The sequence below is a fragment of the Diplotaxodon limnothrissa genome, linkage group LG10, assembly GCF_057381915.1.
Source record: "Diplotaxodon limnothrissa isolate DT_005_m linkage group LG10, D_limnothrissa_male_GT1.1, whole genome shotgun sequence".
Lineage (NCBI taxonomy): Eukaryota > Metazoa > Chordata > Actinopteri > Cichliformes > Cichlidae > Diplotaxodon > Diplotaxodon limnothrissa.
The window spans coordinates 23076444-23096684 of NC_140605.1; the positions used below are offsets into that span (position 1 = coordinate 23076444).

Sequence of the window (20241 nt, forward strand, 5' to 3'; positions counted from 1 at the left end):
TTTTGTTAGCGTTGGTGCCTTGGTTGTGTTGACTTTTGTAAAGGCGCACACTGCTTACTAATCCCTCTAAAGCTTTGGCCAGGTTAATCTAGTAGTAAACAATGTGTCTCTGGGCCAGAATGCTGTCTGATCTTATCTATATAGTCTGTGCGAGTGTGTACTTGCATGCATTTGTGCATATGTGCTGTGGGATGTTTGCACTTTGATGCGGTTGCTGTTGTCCCACAAAACCAATTTATCAACAGACCTCCTGTCTGCAGACCATAATCACACAGGTTCACAGACAGCAAATCATCTTCTACACACAGGTAATACTGGCTTGTGCAGTTAGGAGACCATTACACAGGTTGTATGTGTACATAGGGCTCTCAGTAGCAAACCATTACTTTTTCAAACAAACAGCCAGGGACCTGTTTTGGACTGCCACGGACTGGGCAGTCTACTGTGAACAGCTCTCAGTAATTCATTATAGCATGAATAGTAAACAAGACTGTGGGCTAGATGGGATTACAGTGGACGCTTTGGTTTTCTAAAAATCCTCCTAACTATCAGTCGAAAAACACCTGTTCATTTTCACTGGACTTTGATCAGGCAAAGCTAACCAAAAACCCAAGAAGTGATTATTCAGTGGTCTTTTTGTTTTTATTCACACATATACAGTGGAAGCCCGACTTAAGAATACCGCATTAAACGAAAAATTCAAGTTACGAACGCACTGAACGGCAATATTGTTGCCCGTGTTACGGCAAAATGCCCATGTTACAAAATCCACTGGCTCTGATTGGCCGAGCCCACAATGCCCACAAAGCCTTCCGAATCATGTGACAACCCCTTGGCTTTCGTAATTGCGCTTTGCTGTTCCACTTGAATGACGTATTGTTATTCTAGTTATCAATTAGCCTATTGTTCAGCATCGCCTCACTCAAAAGGCGCGATGGGTGCTTCGACTTCGACGATTTTCGACTTATGAAAGACCCTCGGGAACGAATTAATTTCGTAAGTCGGGGTTATATATATATATATATATCTATATATATATATAGATATATATATACGAATGTATACATGTTAGTTCTAGTTAGGTCCCACACAGATGAGACAAATAGGCTGCAGCCTATGAAGGCATGTGCATGTAAACAAGCTGAAAGTTCTGCTTTCTAGAGAAGAGAGAGAGAGGTGCAACTGTGTTCAGGTATGAACTCTGATCTCAGTGTGATATATTTACCCTGTAAATCCCCCTCAGTCTTAAAAGGGAGCTACAGATGAAAGCAAAGAAAACAGATTACAGCAGAAATGTTAGGCGATGAGGTGGCTTAAGGTTCAGCATGGTATGTCTAATAATTTGTGTGCATGGTAGGTGTTACTTTGTAATGAAGCATTGCACAAAATTCATTCTGGCTGAAATTAATAGGCAGTAGGTACGCTACACAACAGTGAAAAGATTGCCGGTATCTGTTGATACACTAAGTGTGTTTAAGTGAGCGGTCTGATTTATAATCTTTTCTCTAATGAGAGCCATTTTTCATCTGTGAGCTGTTTATATAAAGTTAACCTTCGAGCGTGTGCGAGGGGAGGAGGGATCATGTGTGCATGCATGCCATGCATATGCTTACAGCATGTGTGTGTGTTTTAATGGACAGGGAGCTTCACAGATACTTAGGAATGAAATGGCGATGACAGTATGCTCTAGCAAGCAGCTGAGTACCCTGACATGACAAAGAGGGATTACTAATGAGACACAGTGTAGAAGTTTGGAATAATCCTTAACAGTGGTACTGCCTGCTAAAAGTGTTTAACTGCTTAAATATAGTATATACTCCTTTAAGACATTCACAACTGTAAAAGTGCCCAGACACTCTTCTCTGGAAGCTCCATGACTTATGGTTTCAGGTATCTGTTTAAGATGTAACTGTAATGGCTTGAGATTAATTATTTCTCCTCTTTTGGGCTCTAGCACATTCAGGATAACGACATTTGACAATTATTTGCATCTTTTCTCTCAGTGGTAAAGGAAGGAAATTTGAAACAAAGCCTTTTCTAAGACCAAGACACATTCGGCTGGTATCACAAGTTACCTTTGCAATTTCTGCCAGAGATAATTTCCTCTGGAGTTACTACACCAGTGCCTCTAGCTATCTTAATACACATAAAGACTTCGTTGCTGCTTCTAAATGAAATGGCACTGTCATTCTGCCCCAGGAAGATATAAAGCACAGAGGAATGAAATTACAAGGGTATGACCATATGCTCAAACGGGATGTGGACCCCTGCTGTGTGAGCGACAATGTGTGATTCTAATGAGGCACAACAGAATAAGAAATGGTTCCAAACATGATCAAACTGTGAGGTTTCTTTGTGAAGTTTTCTTCCTGATGGAGCTGAATGCAGGTGCTGATGAATTAAAAAGATGAAGCACCTTGGACGGGACTCAGAAAGTGCCACATTACAACCCCCTTCATTTAACTCCAACTTATGAAGGTAAATGTTTGTTTAAATCCATCAATAATTAATCAATAATAATCAGGCCCCATCTTAAATACCTCATTGTACACTCTAAAAAATGATTCATGGGGTTAGTAAGTAAAGCTTAAAATTAATAGCTTTTTCTGCATAAAAAATTAAGTTTGTTGCATGTACACATTGTAATCAGTTGATAACTTAATTTAATGAGTTGGTCGAAATGAAAATAAAGAAAACAGTCTTAGCTCAGTAATATATCGATTTTGAACAGACATTTCTGTGTTAACTTAACATGAAAGTGTATTCAGTTAATACAACTTAAAAATCTCGTAAGCGTCCTTTAAAAGCTGAGTACAAGGCTGACTTGCCCGGACATGTTGTGCTCTCAGACCACTGATCGAAAGAAACGGAGGCAAAGAGAGAAAGCAGAGAAGCGGCATTTTGTACGGAACATTATCAAACGTTAAAGCTTTGTGGTGAGTACAATTTTTTGCCTTGTTTTATTCACAGCAGCTAATAACTCTAACTTTAACTCTATCAACACGCACTGCAAGAAATCCTTTTTACACAACACTAAACTCTTCCTCGGCGAGTGGTGGTGATAAGCTAGTAACGTTACACTTCTGGCTAACTTGTGAAGTAATTCGACCGTAACATTAGTCTTTGTTAAGTTTTGTTTTACGGTGGCAGCCAAATGGTGTTAATTGACACTGAGCTTCTGTAGCAGTAGTTTTAACTCTGCAAAGACAGGGTAATACATGTTTTTCTTCTTTCTACTTTGAAATCGTTGCAGCGTTGATGAAGGTTTGACCAGCAAAAGGCTGGGCCATTTTACATTCATGACTAAACAAATGTAGGTTACTGAGTATACATTCGGTTTAACATCGATGCATTTTGATGTTTAAGTCCTAGAGTTATTTTTATGTGAGATTGAAGTTTGTTAATTGAGCCCTAGCTGAAGAACAGCCTGTGTCAAAGTTCAGTCAAAAAACGCGGGCGAGGAAGCGAACGCCATGTTGTAGAAACGCCACAGGAAAGATCTTAAGTAACATTCATAAACTAGTTGTTTTAATGACATTACATTGAGTGTGCATTAGCACATAAAATATAATTTTGCTCTTTTGGGTGTTAACTGCAGATACATAAGCGCAGTTGTATCACTTAAGAAAAAATATCTTTGATTTGGAAACATAACATAACATTCTCCATTCGCAGGCAGGAAGTTGTCAATCAAGCACCAAAAATCAATGACCTGAAAGAAAGATGGCCTGCTCTTTTTGATGCAGTTCAGGTAAATATTTTTCCATAAGATAATTTGCAGTATGTATTCTTTTAAAGTAAATTGTATACATTAACATGTTGTGCCTATTTGTGCCTTTTTTTTTATACAGATAAACCAAGAATTCAGAAGGATCACCACTGTTAACCTGGAGACAACATTCATGGCAAAGCTGGACCAGTACTCTCAGAAAATAATGTCCTTGCTGTCCTCAAGAGGAGGGGCTGCAAAAATGCGCATTCGGCGCATCCAGAACATGCTGCTAGAGGTATGAATGAATGAAATGTAGTTTATTTCAAATAGGATAATCCACTTTTTTTTCCAATAGGTGATATTGAGTCTTAAAAGGTAGCTGTTTACAACTCAACTATGTCAAATTATTGTTTAGAGCTTGAGGCACAAATATCAATTAAAACTATAAATACTTAATAATAAAACAAATTATAGGTGATGTGGATCATGATTGGCAGAGTAATTTGCAAGATTTTGCAGTTTTTCTATTTGTTACCTGGATTTTTCAAGTTCATGAATTGATCATTTCAGAGAAATGGCTCTTTGAAATGATCAATTCATTATTTTGATTATCACTGGAAATCTATAATTGGTACAGTTCAGGCCATATAAAGTCAATCCTTTTTTCTTTTTTTTTTTTGGATGTAATTATCAAAAACCCATCCTCCTCGAAGAGCAGTTCGACATTCTTTTTCTTATTCACAGGACGATTCTGTGGAGAGAAGGCGAGAGGTCGCTATCCGTGGCTTAGTGGTGTATCTCAGGGAAAAGGAGGAGGATCTCTTCAAAGAGCAGGTAAATCAGACATGACTATACTTTGTATTAGAGGTACGATCTAATCTATTATTAATTGATTTCTAAATTAATCGGCAACTATTTTGATAATTGATTGATCGGTTTAAGTAATTATTTTAGAAAAAGAAGTCCAAATTCTCTGGTTTCAGCTTCATAAATGTGAATCGTTTCTGGTTTCTTTACTCCTCTATGACAGCAAACTGAATATGTTTGACATTTGAGGTCATCATATTGGGCTCTGAGAAACATTGACATTTTTCACCATTTTCTGACATTTTCTGGACCAAACAACTAATCAGATAATCGTCAAAGGAGCTTGCAAAGAGAACCTTCACAGACATAATCAGATAATCGAGAAAATTGTTAGTTGCAGCCCTATTTTGTGTTACTCTCATGTATAAGTATGATTACTTAAAACATTTATATTGATTCTGATCTACCAGGATGGTGGCGGGGATATTACCAATGAAGTGATGAAGATTGTAACCAGAGGTGCCACAACGTCTGATCCAGCCAGCGCAAGGATCATACTTGAAGGAACAGAAGTCCTAGCAGACCTGGATGTACCCAGAGCCTGTGCCTTGCTAATGGGGCTGATATATGCACTCAACCTCAGCTACCCAAAAGAACTGAAAAACACTTTTGAAAAACACTTTTGAAGTGTTTCAAAAGATATTCCTCGAGCTGGATGATCTGAAAGCCAGTCCTAAGGTAATGTCACTAAAAAGTAAACTGTTGTACTAAAAAATGTGAAGAGTGAGGCTATCCTCAAATTAAACGGGAAATGTTCCACTGTTGTTTGCAATGTGTTGTGTTACATACTTTACAGTAGGCAGTAGGTGTAAAGTTGAGCGTTGAGCATTAAGTACACCTAGTTAAAAAATAATGCACTTTAAAAGGATAGCTCGGGTCTTTTGAAGTGAGGCTGTATATGAGGTACATATGTATTGTGAGTGTATTACACACAGTAGATGGCAGTCAGTAAGCTCCACCTACGGAGAAGCAGACGGGGCCACCGGCACGCAAGATGAGCCTCCATCCTAATAAAACTGATGTCAGTTTAAATGTACATTATATCAAGAATATGTTTACTGCTTTATTTTGCTATCAGACAGCCTTTTCTGTGAGGAAAGAGAAGTTCTACTGCTTGTTGTTTCAATCGCTCTGGCCCACCAGCGTCCATGGACAAAAACAGCAATTTTACCTGACAGCACACAGGAGTTGCTGGTCTCCTGCTGCCTTGATCAGTAAGTGTAATTGTGTTATTTGGTGACTTTGGTGTTAGTTCGGGTTAGTTCAGATTTACCAAAGTCACACAAACAAACTGAGCCTATCGTGCGTGTTGGTGGCAGGAATGTGCTGACTGCTGTCTACTGTGTGTAATACACTCACAATGTACTTCATACTTAAAAAAACCTAAACTATCACTTTAACACAAACAAACTTGAATCAGAGCATGACTGTCAAAATGTTCAGTCTTTTTGAGACAGATTTACAGGGGTGTTTTATGTCATTTATTTTATGGAGGCAACAATTTTGTCTGCTATTGAAATGTCAATGAGTCTGGAATGGTGGACTGGTGTTCTAATAAACAGTTTGATCATAAAACTGGAATTTCAATGTGTAATTTATTGTATAATTGTAAGTTATAAGTTATTGTAAGTTACTAGTACTCAAAAAAATTAAGGTAACAATTTGCATGGATATTTCTGAGTAGAATAAAAGTAAAAAAACAAGTTTTAATAACTAAATGGAGTAATTTTTTAAACAATTAAAATTAAGTTGGTTCAACTTAATTAAGCTTGTAGAGGACAAAGCAAATCATGTTGTTTGTACGTAAGGAATAGAGTTTGCCTAACTAGAGAACTCTTGTGGCATTTACGCTATAGTGGCTAAGCTGAAGTAACTTAAAAAGATCCATGCAAATTGTTACCTTAATTTTTTTACGTTAAGCCAGCAGATCTTTTTTTAGAGTGTACCATATCACACAAATAGAGCTCTTTGCTCTTAGACTGATAGCTTACTTGTGGTTCCAAGGATATTTAAAAGTAGAATGAGAAGCAGAGTCTGCAGCCTTCTAGATGCCTCCTATGAGGAACCAGCTCCAAGTCTGTATTTAGAAGATAGACACCCTCTTCAGTTTTAAGATTAGGCCAGAAACTTTCCTTTTTAATAAAACATATAGTTAGTGGTGGCTCAGATTACCTGCAATAGATCTTGTCTGATATGGGCTTCCTAGGATGCACTGAGTGTTTCTACTTCACTCTGCTTTTAATCATTAGTTATCATTAATCTTTGGCTTTCTTCCACAGTGTGTCTTTTGTCTCACTTCCATCACCCCCAACTAGTTACAGCAGATGGCTGCCCCCTTTCTCACATCCCTTTCTGTGCCTCGTTCTGCTTAGAGGTTTCTTCCTGTTAAAGGGGGTTTTTCCTTCCCACCATAGCCAAATGCTTGCTCAAATGGGATCGTCTGATTCTTGAGGTTTTCTCTGAATAAAGAAACTTCTTTAAGTTTTTTTAAAATTCAAGGAACTTAAAGGCAAAAAATTGACAAGATCAATAACATGACTGTTTCAAAACAACAACTTAAAGGGAATCCGTAAAGGGGGGATTAGAGGGAAGTGTAAGAATAAAACTATCATTTAATGACAAACATGATCCACTAAGAGCAGTTTCAGAGATTAGCATCCATCTCATTGTATCCTTATACTTCTTCTATCCACAGTCACCAATAGATGCACATTTCCTAGCCATAAAGCTGCAATCGATGTATTCATATCAATCTTAGCACCTGTTTTAGTTGAACTTGCAGAACACTGAATACTTCTAGACTGACTGAACTGGCAGCTCGTCAGCATCCTCAAAGATCAGGATCGCGACTGTTGGTCTGCTTTCAGAGGCAGAAACAGCTGTAGTGGATGGTTTGCTGCCTAGCTAGAAAATAGTGGTGGGTTTTGATAATCGATTCATTGATTAAAATCGATTCTGGCTTGGATAACGTGATATCGATTCATTAAAATCCTGAATCGATTTTTTCATATAAATGTATTTTGCCCAAAATTCCAGAATCTCAGGTGGAACGTCACAAAATTTTGACAACCACCAAACATTTAAAACAGTAAATGAGAGCAGGTACACGGCTTCTGCACAAAGACGTAAACGCAAAGCACGGACCTGCAGATCAGAATCAGTGAGATGTCGCCTTTCTCACCCGACGGCACGGACACGGTCGAGGCTGAAAGCTGACAGCTCGCTGATTCTGATGTTTCGGCGGGTCCGCGCTTTGTGTTTACACCCTTTTTGCGCTGATTCTAAAGCTGTTAGTTTGATCTCTCTCCAAACAATATTGACCGAACCAGCAGCAAAAAAACATCGTCATAGACTCCCTCTTACTTTTGCTGTTTTATACTTGCTGTATACCCTTTACATTGCATTTACAGCCAATCTGGAATGGCACATAGCAGGGTTATTAAAGCATTGATGCATTGCAGGAGCCAGCTGGTGGGTTGAGTTTGTGAAGAGGCTCTCCAGCTGCAGTTTCTGTCATTATGGCAACGCTCCACACCTCGTCGCACCACAGTGCACTTATTTCAACACAACGGGAAAGAGCATCAGCATTATATCAGCTGTGCCACCGCCGCAGAGAGAATAGAGTGCCAGGAGTCACAGAGGAAAAGAAAATGGACTGATAGACGGCTAAGAGAGTAGGGAGTCACCGAGGACTTAGGAAAGCTTGTTGTTGATGCTCCACTGTTACTTTGTTTTGTTTGTGTATTTCTTCCTCTTTCTTTGTCTCCGAGCTTGGTAATTCCCCATATTCTCCAGTGGGAGGGGATCATGGAAAGTTACTCTAGCTACACCAAACATCTAAGGGAGAAGTTCAAAATGAGGCTATGCAAACAAGTACTTCTTTCTATATGATCTACTTGGCCTTTCCTTGTTTCCTTGTTGCCCTCTTGCTTTTATATGTGCCAAATTGATTAGAAACTGGCTAAATAAATGCAAAACAATACACAGTTTCAGGATTGGGTTACTTTTTAAGACATCTATCTATAACATATCCCATAACGTATTTTCTATCACTTTCAAAAGGTGAGTAAACTCTATTTCAAAAGTGAAAATTTAGTTCATTTTTTGTTTGCCCTAGACTACTTTTAGAGTTTACCTTTAAGTAACTCTTTTCTTTCTTATCTTGTCATTTTTTTTCCTTCTCTCCCTCTTGGAGCTCTATTGAGGCTTTAACTGAGACAGCTTTAAAAAAGAAAAAAACACACAGCTGTAGCAGTTAGAATAGCCAGTTCCCAGGTATAAGACAGTCTGTCTACATATACTGAGCCTTGAGAAACCCCCTTTTCTTTATATCTTGCTAAGATAATGGGAAATAGAGCAATTTATTAAAACTTGCAAAGATGTGTTGAAATTCATTATCAAAAACTGAGACTTACAGGTCTAACTTTCCAGATGGTATTGCAAGGTGGATCAAACTCCATATCCATCGGTTTTGACAAGATTCCCAACACCACTGGCTGAGATACAGCCCAAAACCATGATAGAGCCTCTACCTTGTTTTACCGATGAATGTTGACACTCACTGTTGTACCTCTCCTGTGACATGCTCTGTACATATTGATGAGAATTTGAACATTTGACTTTAAACAGTTGACCTGTTGCCACTGATTTTCAGTCCCATTCTTGTGTAATTTAGCATACTTCACTCTTTTCTGCCTGCTTCCCTTCATATTAAGAATGGTTTCTTGAAGCCAGCTTCACAATAAGATTTCAGCAAACAGTATAGATGACCAGGTGCATCTCCCCAGTCCTATGTCAGGTTTTTTTTCCCTATTTTACAATTTCCTAAAGACATGACATTTTGCTTTGCTTGTTTTTATTTCTGCAGCTTGACCTGCAATAGTCCCGTTTCCAGAAGCTCATTAAGGATACTCTGCCCACCGTGCATGCTGAGATATGTTAAGGTCTTGGCTAATAGCACTTTGGGAATCAGCTTGTTGGTATTTTATGCCTGTCAAACTGTATTATCTTTGGCATTTTTGTAGATTTGACAAAAGAGGAAAAAAAAAATGGAGCAAATTTTGTGTGTTTGCAACAAGCTGCTAGTAACGAAGTGCTCAACGCTGGTTCTTTTCTCAATTGAGCTTGGTGCCTTTTTATGTCTTTTATGTTTTGTTTGATTCATAGGTCACTGATAAGCAGCTTAAGAAACATAAAAACATTCTTGTGAAAATGGTCAAATCAGCAATTTTCTGAAGTAATATATATGTATGTAGATAGAGAGAGCGAGAGCAAGCAGTATCAGCAGCAGTTATACAAGCAGAAATATTTGTAAGAAGAAAAGAAAAGTGTCCGTATCTGTATTTGTCCCTTCTTTCAGGCACTGAACTGTACCCCCCACCTGCTTCCTCTCCCATTCTGTCTCACTCTAAATAACGCAAACTTGAGGTGTGTGGTGGTGGACTCCCCTGTGGTGCTGAGGCCAGGGTAGCAGCTGTCTCTATCAAGACTCTCCTCAGAGCTGTCATGGCCTGTCTGCTCCTCGGCTAATCACTTCCTACAGGCCTGCAGCACGGGGGCCGCTGCTGCTAATGTCATCACTGACTGGTCTGGGAGAAGCTTGCAGGATTAGCATGATGTAGTTTCACATGGTGATGAGTGTGTCTTTCCGTGTATGTTAGAGCGGTAGAGTTCAGGTGGTTTTAGCTGGCGGCTCAACGGGTGTGCAAATGCCTCGGGTAGTGCAACATGGGTCACACATTATCACATACACACACACACAAGCACAGACACCGTAATTGCTGCCACCTGCCAAATCACATTTGCCACACAAGGAGTTACTCGTCTGTGCGTAAAAAGCTAATGGCATAGTGTGTCACACGCCAGCATACATGGGCGCATGAAAGTGGCCATTTGTGATGACACATAATTCACTCACTGGCATGTTCCGCGGAGGTAAAAATAAAGCCTCGATGGAAAAACATCCTGATCCAACAAAATCATTTTTTTCTGAAGACTTTAAATATTTCTTTTTTTGCCACATGGTAGATGTTTTGCTTGAAGGTTCTGCTGTGGTCAACGTTAGCAATTCACTGAAGTAACTGTCACAAGAGATGATTATCAATCACTTCAGCCATGCAACAAATTGCTAAATACACTTTGCATTGTAAGGCTTCAGAGACTATTCAGAATTTGAATAGCCTGAAACAGAAAGAGATTGATAGGTACAATTAGAGGAGAAGAGGATACAGGGTGATGGATAACAAGCAAACGGAGGATTGGAAGAGATAAAGGAGGTTCAGCTTATGGCAAGAAAATACAATTTCCCTGAGTGAAGGCTGACAATGTTGGGAATAGAAGGTAAGTTACCTTTTCATCCACTGTTGCAGTGCCCCTAAGCAAAGCATCTGGAGTCACTGAAAAAGTACAGCCGATAGATTTGCTTCCTTAACATGTTTTTACAGGACAAATATCCAATCATTTTTTTAAATAGTGCAGATTAATACAAATGACATACTCATACAATTCACTTTTTCTACTTATAGCCATGATTTAAATACACAAAGGGATGGTCTCAGGGAAACGGCACATCTAGATCAGGATAAGAAGAAGAAAATGGTTGGATGCATGGATGCATGATTGGGTGGATGGAGTTCTAAACTGTCAACGATATGAACCAGTTTATGAAGTGGCAGGTGAAATATGTCTTAATTAATCTGTTTGAGATTCAAGTGTGTGGTGTCATGATGCCAGGATCCAAAGAGCTCTTGAAATATTTTGAATTAATTATGTTACCTTGAGGGAAATCAACTACAAGTGGTGTAGATTTCAAGCAACTGCCATTACATTCAGCACCAACAAATTCAACTCAGGAAGACAAGGATGCAGAAAGACGTCTCCAAGAACCCTGTGGAGATTAATTTGTTATCATATGTTACCTTATATATGAGATCAAAGTAGTTGCATTATAATATGGTATGTAGTTTTAGTTTGCATTAGACCTCTGACTTAGAAGAGTGTGAAAATCATTAGATCTGTTGGATTGACCTGTATTATGTTGAATGTCTTACATTGTTTCAAAGGAGTTGTTAGGATAATGGATGTTATTTTAATCTCACTGATATCATTTACATGCACTGTTGTAAGTTCATTATTACTTCATTAGTCTGCATCAGTTTATCAGTTTCTTAGTTTCTTAGTAAATCGGCTATAAGGTAATTCTCCACCAGCTTACTTTCTCTCTGCTTAAACTGTTGCAACATCACCACTCCACTCGAGCTGGACTGTTACATTCAGATATGCACGTAGTCAGGCCTCACTAACGTGCACATATATACAGACTTATGTAACACACGCACGTTCCCTCACATACACACTTATTAACAAAGGGAGGTCGTCTCAGGACATCTCCTCTAGTTGGACTCACAGTTTCACAAAATGCACAACAGATCACACACTTGTTTTTCTCTAAAAGTACCATATGATGTCTATATAAGGAGAACTTTTGGGATTGTGGGGACTTGATATCATTTCCAGTAAGGTCTGTGTGACGTCATCATGAATAATATAAAAGATATGGAGAGCCGCCGCCCGGCGGAGATCTGTGGCTGTACGCTTGTCTTCCCATGCTTCTGTCTTAGAAGTGTGTAATAAAGATCACTATTCTGGCATCTACTGAGACCATGCAGTCGTTTGTCTTCTCCTCAAAACTCGAATCATGACAACCCTAATATGCCATTACAGGATCTGCACATAACTTTAGTAATTTTTGGTGTCACACTGTATCTATCTACTGTCTGAGCTATCTTAGCAGCACAATTATTTTTCTTGCCAAAGCAACAGTAGACTTTGGTACAGTTTGGTGCAGGTCAAACAGAACTTTTCAGGAGATGCTGAAATGCTCTGTTTGGCCTAAAGTATGGTGGTGTAAATGTTATGGCTCAGGACAGCTTTGCTGCTTATCTGATGGAAATTTACAAGTTAGAGCTGCTGTCTGCGAACAAATATGCAAAATGTATTTCATATCTTTCCTAAAGGGGAACATATTAGTTTCCGACGTCAGGGCTTTTAGACAAAAACCTTCATTAAAACGCTTCATTAAAAGACCAGATTTCATGATCAAGTGTTTGTCCAAATGTGTCTAAAGATCAGTCATTTCTGTTGTGTATGGGTTTTTTTGTCCTCTGTGTGTGTTCTAAATATAAAATAACAAGATAGCTGACAATCAAGACTGTTTCTGTGCAAAGATTTATCCATGGAAAAAACGGAAGAAAAAACCTTGACACAGCATTGTCTTGTTTAGCCTGCTTTCCCTGAAGATACTCATTTGACTAAAACAAGCAATTAGGTTTTTGGTAACACTAGCTAGCTAATTGTAGGGTGCTTTGGTACACCACCCACTGGGAGGCCTAAGGGAAATGATTCACAGCTGGTAATGGTAACATAGATGTGTCAGGTAGATTGCCTACATGGCCAAAGCTCTTTAAACAACTGAACATTGCACCGACAGCAAATGCGCTTTTTGCAGAGCTCATCACAAAACAACAGGCCTCCGTGTCATGCCATAACAACTTCCACTTTTCAGGGAATACTTTTAACAACATTTTGAACCTAGCTGCAGAGATTTGGGCCATTCAGCCACATAAGCATTAGTAAGGCAGTGAAATTGGTAAGACCTGCAGCTGATGATGCCATTCATCCAAAAGATGTTAAGTGAGGTTAAAGGAAGGGCTAAATACACAGCAGACTTGTCTTTTGTTTTCCAGAACACTGTGGGAAAAATCTTTTTTTATGGAACTTGCTCAGTGCAGGGGTCATTACTAAGGTGAAACAAGAATAATAAAAAATAAACAGCCTAAGATGACAAGTAAGCAAAAGTAGGCACACATAACTTAACAGACTTAACAGTAGTGTACACTAAAAAGGCTGATAGAATACCTCAAATGAGGAATGAGAAATCTGGAGATAAAATAAACAATTACAGAGTCACACAGACAAAGATGTGAATAAGAAGCAAGACAGAAGGCGTGACGCTTCAGTGAGGCATATAAAGGCAACTGGTGCCGCCACAGCGCTCCTTACCCCTGCGGCGCATGTAGCAAAATGAAGCTGAGGAGAGGGACAGTGGGAACCAAGACAAGAGAGAAGAGTTGGGTATGACTGACTAGAGCAAAATGAGGTGACATGAAAAGAAAAGAGACCGAAGACAGACAATGAAGGAGCGGAAGAGTGTGTGTGTGTGTGTGTGTGTGTGTGTGTGTGTGTGTGTGTGTGTGTGTGTGTGTGTGTGTGTGTGTGTGTGTGTGTGTGTGTGTGCGTAGTGGGGGTGGGGGAGACAGGGGGGTTGATGAGCGAGCCAAAAATGTGACAGGCAGATAAGCATGGGACTGTCAGTGACTGCAGTGATTCCACAGCATTATACAAGCTCCGTAATGCCATGCTTACCTGTGTGCATATCTACTGTGAAGTGAAGTACAGGCCAAAGCACATCTGCCATTCTCCTTTGAGCATGTGGCCTCTAACAAGCTGAACATTTGTCAGCAAAGCCAGGAAGCATTTGTTGTTTGTCAGTAAGCAAGGAAAGGCAGCAGCAGTCCACAGATGTTGTATAAGCAATGTGCGTGTGTGTGTGTGTGTGTGTGTGTGTGTGTGTGTGTGTGTGTGTGTGTGTGTGTGTGTGTGTGTGTGTGTTCATCTGAGCAGCCCTCAACACCACTTTATTTAGCTTGTTAGTGCTACTTCTGAAGGTTATGAGAGCCAAGAGCCTTCGAGTCATTGTGCTTTATGCCGGCATTTAATGCAGAGCTCTGGACACAGTTCTGCAAATCGTTTTTCTGTTTGATTGTTCATTTGTTTTCTTTTGTTTTTGTTTTTGTTTTGTTTTTTTAATTACTCCAGTTTGCTCTGGGACCACACGTTCATTTGACTGATGTGATTAGCATTGGTTTTCCCCAAGGCCGCTGATGAATGCATGACTCTGTGTTTTTTGAAACCAGGGGCTCTGGCCCTCATCCCAGAGGTGGAAAAAAATGCAGTTAGGTCCATCAGTTTGCTTGTTTTTTTCCTTTTTTATTTTATTTTATTTTTTCAAATATATAATTTTCTACACCACTATACTGGATTCTGAGGTGACTGTAGCTCAGGAGGTAGAGCAGGTCATCTACTAATCAGAAGGTTGATGGTTTCATCCCTGGCTGTTCCAGTGTGCATGCCAAATATCCCTGGGCAAGATACTAACCACAAGATGTTCTCTGATGCATCCATAGGAGTATGAATGTTTGCAACTGTTAGATAGAAAGCACTTCAGCAGAAGCTGTTGTGGATGGGGTAAGTTACATAAAGCGTTTTGAGTGCTCAGGCAAAGTAGAAAAGTGCTACATAAGAATCAGTCCACTTACCATTCCAAATTAATCAACAAGTGACACAACATGCAGAAGATACTAGAATTGAATGACAAGCAGTTTTATGTGTGTGACATGAGGACACACGTACACAAGAGAGGACAATATTTGTTAGGAAGAAAGCCCCAAATAAACCTTTCACAGAGGGGGGCCAAATCAACAATTTGATATTTTTTTAAAAGAATTGATAACAGGAAGGCCAGATTAGACTTTGTCGAGAATATCTAAAACAACCTACAAGATCAGACAAGATTAAAAATAGCAGAATGAATTATGTGAGGAGAAAAAACTAAAAGGAAAGAAAGCTCATGTCAAACAGGCTGCCATTAGTGTTTGTTGATAAAGTGACTCCTCATACAAATAGAAGGATGAATTGTGAAGTGTACGGTGTTATACTGTCCTCAGATTCAGCCAAATGCTGCAACACTAACAGCGCAGCACTTTGCAGTACAAATGGATAATGACCCAAAGCATACTGTAAAAGCAACCCAAGGGTTTCTCAATGCAATGGCCAAGTCAGTCACCTGATCTCAACCCATTAAAGCATGTTTCTCAGTTAGTAAATACAAAACCAAGTGCAAAGACCCACAAACAAGTCTCAGCTGATGGTAAAGCCCTAGCAGAGCATCTCAAGGGACAAAACACAGTATCTTGTTATGTCCCTGGATTCTAAACATCAGGCACTCATTTAAAAATTTCTGAAAGATGTTAGTGTGTCCAGTTACTTTCAAGCCTCTGAAAATGTTGGACTATGTGTACCAATTACTATAAACCCTAAACACTAAAAACAAAACTTTAGTTAAACCCCTTGAATTAAATATGAACGTCTGCATTTCAATCGCACCTTGAATGTTTGATTTAAAATTCTCCATAGTTCTGGACAAAGGCAAAACAGTCAGGTCCATAAGTTTGGGGGCAATGACAAGTTTGTTGATGCACAAAAAAAGATTATTGTAATATTTAATAAAGGCCTTATTTTATTGTATGAACATGTTAAAAAATAAGCGTTTTAGAATGTAATGTTATATGTAAAAATTTGTGCAGATTAGCTCAGAACTCTTTTCGCTTGCCAAACATCTGGAGGATTGGGCATTGAGATGAGACAACAAAGCCAGTGGTGCTAAAAAACTGGGTTAGATGCCTACCTTTTGAAATACAAAATCTTATGAATATAAAACAGTGTCCAATGCTTTATTGCAGTTCTTTAAAGTAGGAGAACGGTCTGCTATGTAATTACAAATGTTTTGGGAATGAGGATGGAATAGGAATTTAGAACATGGCTGCTGCTAAAAACTGCAACAGACAAGCTGATTTGCACTGTTTTCTTTTTCTGCTGGGATAAAAAGGATGCCAGTCAGAACTCTGCATAGAATATAATGTAATTATCGGCAAAATGAACACGTATTCACAAAATACTAAACCGAGAGATTGCAGCATTACGAGTGTTACCTGGGAGATAAGTCGGGTCACAACTCTTATTTTTTAGAACTGTAACCTTTTTTGACAACACTGAAACATATTCTCCTTTATTTTTTTACGTGATGATATCTGGCACAACACTGCTGTCAGCTTTAAAATGTTTTATTTGCATCTATATTCACGATGCTGTCCTCTGTACCTTGCTTATGTGACAAGACTTAAATTTAATATAAAACTGTTGATACATTCAGTTGCACATATAGACCAGCACAGTTTTAATTGAAATAGTCAATATGTGATTGAACTGCAGACTTTCAGCTTTAACTCAAAAAAGTTTCATAAAAGAAGTGCAATCATTTTTTAGGACTTGCAGCCATTTTTATACATAGTCCTTTTCAGACGCTCAGAAGTAATCTGAATTGAATGACAAGACGTTTTATGGCCAAATGAGGTCTCTTCCCTTATTATTTCATGGCAAAATTATGCATATAAAACATGTTGAGTTGATTCCAAGCGTTGAACTTGTAATTTGCAGTTTCAGCTTTTCTCTGACATCTCAAGATGAGATGCCCAGAGATGTCAATGCAAATAAAGGAGGCCATCATTAAACTGGAAACCCCAAATAGAGCTATGAGGGAGATAGGAAAAACTTTAAGAGTGGCAAAATCAACAATCTGGTGCATAGAAAGACCACAGAAGACAAGTAAAGTGCATGACTGCAGGACTATTTCTCCTTGACTGAAATAAAATCCTTTGAAATATCCATCCAATAACCAACAAACTGATTTTTTTATTTAAAACACTCTGTTTAGGTGTACAGTGGCAAAATTTAAAACAAAATGTGCCATTTTCCAAAAAACCTATGAACCAAACATTGTTTCCACATTAAGAAACTGAACGGGATGGTAACTATGAGCAGTATAGGATCCCATAGTCTACATGTACTCATAATGCTATGATATAATTCCTGATCAAATGCAGTGAGGTAGTTGAGTGACTTAGTTTTATCTTATGTCAAATCAAATCTGAGGCCTTTTTATTTCCAGAATTGTTCTTGGTTTCTTAAAAATGCCCCCCTGCTACCATTTCAGGGGTTGTGTGACAAAAGCTTTGCCATCTAAGTAGTCAGGTACTGAAAACTTAAGCACATCCAGAGTATCAGTATGACATTTGTCATCAATTATATACTCTCAGATTAAAAAATATGGATGTTTTTGTTGCCTCGTAAAATCTTATGAGAGCCAGTATAACAGTCATGATGACATCTTCTTTACTACCACTCTGCCAGCAGCTACTGAGCAGCAAAGATGGAAAAATGGAAGGAAAGCAGTAGCAAAAGCTATGAGGGAATGCAAGAAGTTGAAAAGATGGGCTGGATAAAAGCAGAGAGGAGGTGGAATAGCAAATTGTACCATGATAAGAAATGGCAAGCATTGATGAATCACTGCTCTCACAACTGCCTTGGCTCAGATGGTTGTGAAATGTTTAAAATCTGGTTAAATCGTTTGAAATATAAGAGCCCACTGAAGGCTGCAGCATGCTGTAATAGATTTGAACACGCCAGAATCGGAACACAGGAAATGATCTCTAATGGGTTTCGCTCCACAAACTTCAACTGAGAATGCAAACCTGACTCTGCAGCTGTGCTTGCATTTAAAGAGGAAGATCCAGGCTACCTACAGGGCACAGAAATGTGGAATCCATGCAAGGAATTTATATATAATGGTTCTTTATCGTGGAAATCTTCCAGGCTGCTGGTCAACGAGCAAATCTGCTGGCAGAAGTCAGGTGTAAGAGCACTGCCATACAGACAATCGGATCTCACCACCCACTATAAAGTGACTGGCACGCTCACACCAGTCAAAAGAGTCCACAGCTAGGAAGGCCCACCCATCCCCAGAGCTAGATATTCCCCTCACGCCAGCTGACAACCCATGTGCGCCTTCTAGCGGCGTTCCAAGTTTGCGTGTGCGTGCACGCCTGCAAACGGTGACCTTTCGTTCACTAAAGCACCACTGTGACTTACGGTAGAAAACGTATTCTGTGTAGCTGGACCAGATCTTGTCCTCTGTGTGCTGGTTGACGAACGAAGCTGTGACTGACGAGTTGCAGGCCACCATTTGGAAACCACACTCCGACAGCATGTCAAAAGCTCTCTCCAGGTGCTTGAACTTGAGGTAAAACCGGGAGGTGTACCGATCCGGGGTCCTGTCCGGGTCCCTGCTCTCGTTCAGCGTCTCCCCAAACACTTCTTTGGCAAGGGCTACCCTGCCGCATATTAGTATCCGAGGTACCCTCCTGAACTTGGCGTCACTCTGACTCTCACGGCCCATGGTGCACGACCCTCGATACCCCACAGTGATGAACCCGCTCTTTCTGTCCGCGGGAACGAGAGAGGGTGGCGGGCACTGCCGGTGGTCGCTACCCTGGGACCCATCTTCATAGTCGCTGTGGAAGTAGTCGTCCGGGCTTTGCTTGATATCCTCAGGGGTCAGCAGCTTCACCAGGTCGGGCAGCTGGAAGTATTCAGCCTCTTTTCTGAGCCTCCCTTTTTCCGGGAAGTGGTCCGGGAGGACAACTTGCTTATCCCGGAGGTAGTCCAACACGTACCGGAATAAAAAGCCATCTCTGTCAATGAAATATCGACCCTTGGGGTCTCTTGCTAAGTCGTTAGATGCGTCTTTTTTAGAAGAAAATAGCTTACCGAGCAGCGAATTCGGGGTGCTTACCAAAGTTGAGTGACGCGTGTAATAAACCTGTCCCCCGACGTTTAATTCAACAACATCTGGGAAACTGTTCTGAACTGATGCCTGCTCTTTGGGATTAGTCCTGCAGTTTAGACTCAGCGCCATCGTTTCCGTCATGAACAGCTCCAAGCAGGCTACACACCTCTTTCAACCACAAGTCTCAAAAAAGAAAGAAAGAAAGAAAAAAGCGATGGGTCCGTGTCAAAAGTTGCCCGAGCTGAGCCCCCTGTTATTTTGACGCAGGACCTCCAACTTCATCTCACAGCGATCCGAATGAGCATTTTTCATGGCTGCATTGCCATTATCACCTACCAGTCTTTAACAGTTGTCGAAAATGGAGAGGAAGATGTCACTTCGTAGTCTCGACGGCAAAACTGAAAAGAGCAACTTGAATGGAGTAAAGAATCGTCGTTGTAAGAGAGGATGAGTGTATTCTGGCGCATCAAAAAGCTGACTGCATTAGTGGTTGTGGGACTCCCTTCGCCTCTGGGAAAAGAGCATTAGCCTACATGGAAAACCAGTGAGTGCTGGAAGAAGGCTATTTGACCGGATGGAGGGGGGGAAGCACTTGCCTTGCTTGCCTTTTTAGTTTTTGAAAGTAACATCCAATAGGAATATGTCCTTTTCCACAAACGCACGTAACCAGAAAAAAAGTCGAACAACTTATTTTAGAATCTAGCCAGAAATGAAAAAGGTGCAAATGCGACGCTGTCACTTTTCTCTTTTTGTTTTGTTGTTTTTTTTCTTTAACTTCCTTTCAAGAGCAGACGATTTTGAAGGTTGTAGAGACTGACAGGAGGAGGAAAAAAGCCTTTCAGTGACGAGAAACCTCGCAGAGATTGCAAACACAGTCCTCTAATCATTTTGTCTGTAGCTTGTCACAACATCCAGACATGTCGCCTGGTGCGCGCTGATTTAAAGTACCCTCCTATTCATTAAAAAAACACACACACAATAAAACCCATATACGACTCTTTTTCTTTTCTTTTTTTATGTCCTGAAGAGGTGTTAAAACCTCCGTTTGGATTTCTTTTTCTTTCTTTAAAGCAGTAGAAAGGACCGAACCACTGTTGGCTGCATTACCGGGAACTGTCCGCGGTACTGAAACGAGCATCTC

General features: G+C 39.9%; 2 protein-coding genes across 2 annotated transcripts in view; one reads left to right on the forward strand and one right to left on the reverse strand.

Annotated features, from left to right (window-relative positions):
- Nucleotides 1–19732, reverse strand: part of kctd16b (potassium channel tetramerization domain containing 16b) — a 97086-nt gene extending 77354 nt beyond the window's left edge. The window contains exon 1 of the mRNA XM_085364617.1: nt 18404–19732. Coding sequence (XP_085220743.1) covers nt 18404–19241 — 838 coding nt within the window. The 5' untranslated portion in view covers nt 19242–19732. The remainder of the gene's footprint in view (nt 1–18403) is intronic.
- LOC146624479 (uncharacterized) lies at nt 2824–5205 on the forward strand (the record flags this gene model as incomplete). Its single annotated transcript, XM_085364826.1, has 5 exons — nt 2824–2936; nt 3676–3751; nt 3852–4007; nt 4457–4546; nt 4990–5205. Coding segments are annotated over 5 exons (651 nt in total), but the record flags the coding sequence as incomplete, so codon positions are not given.
- Nucleotides 19733–20241: the final 509 nt, after the last annotated feature.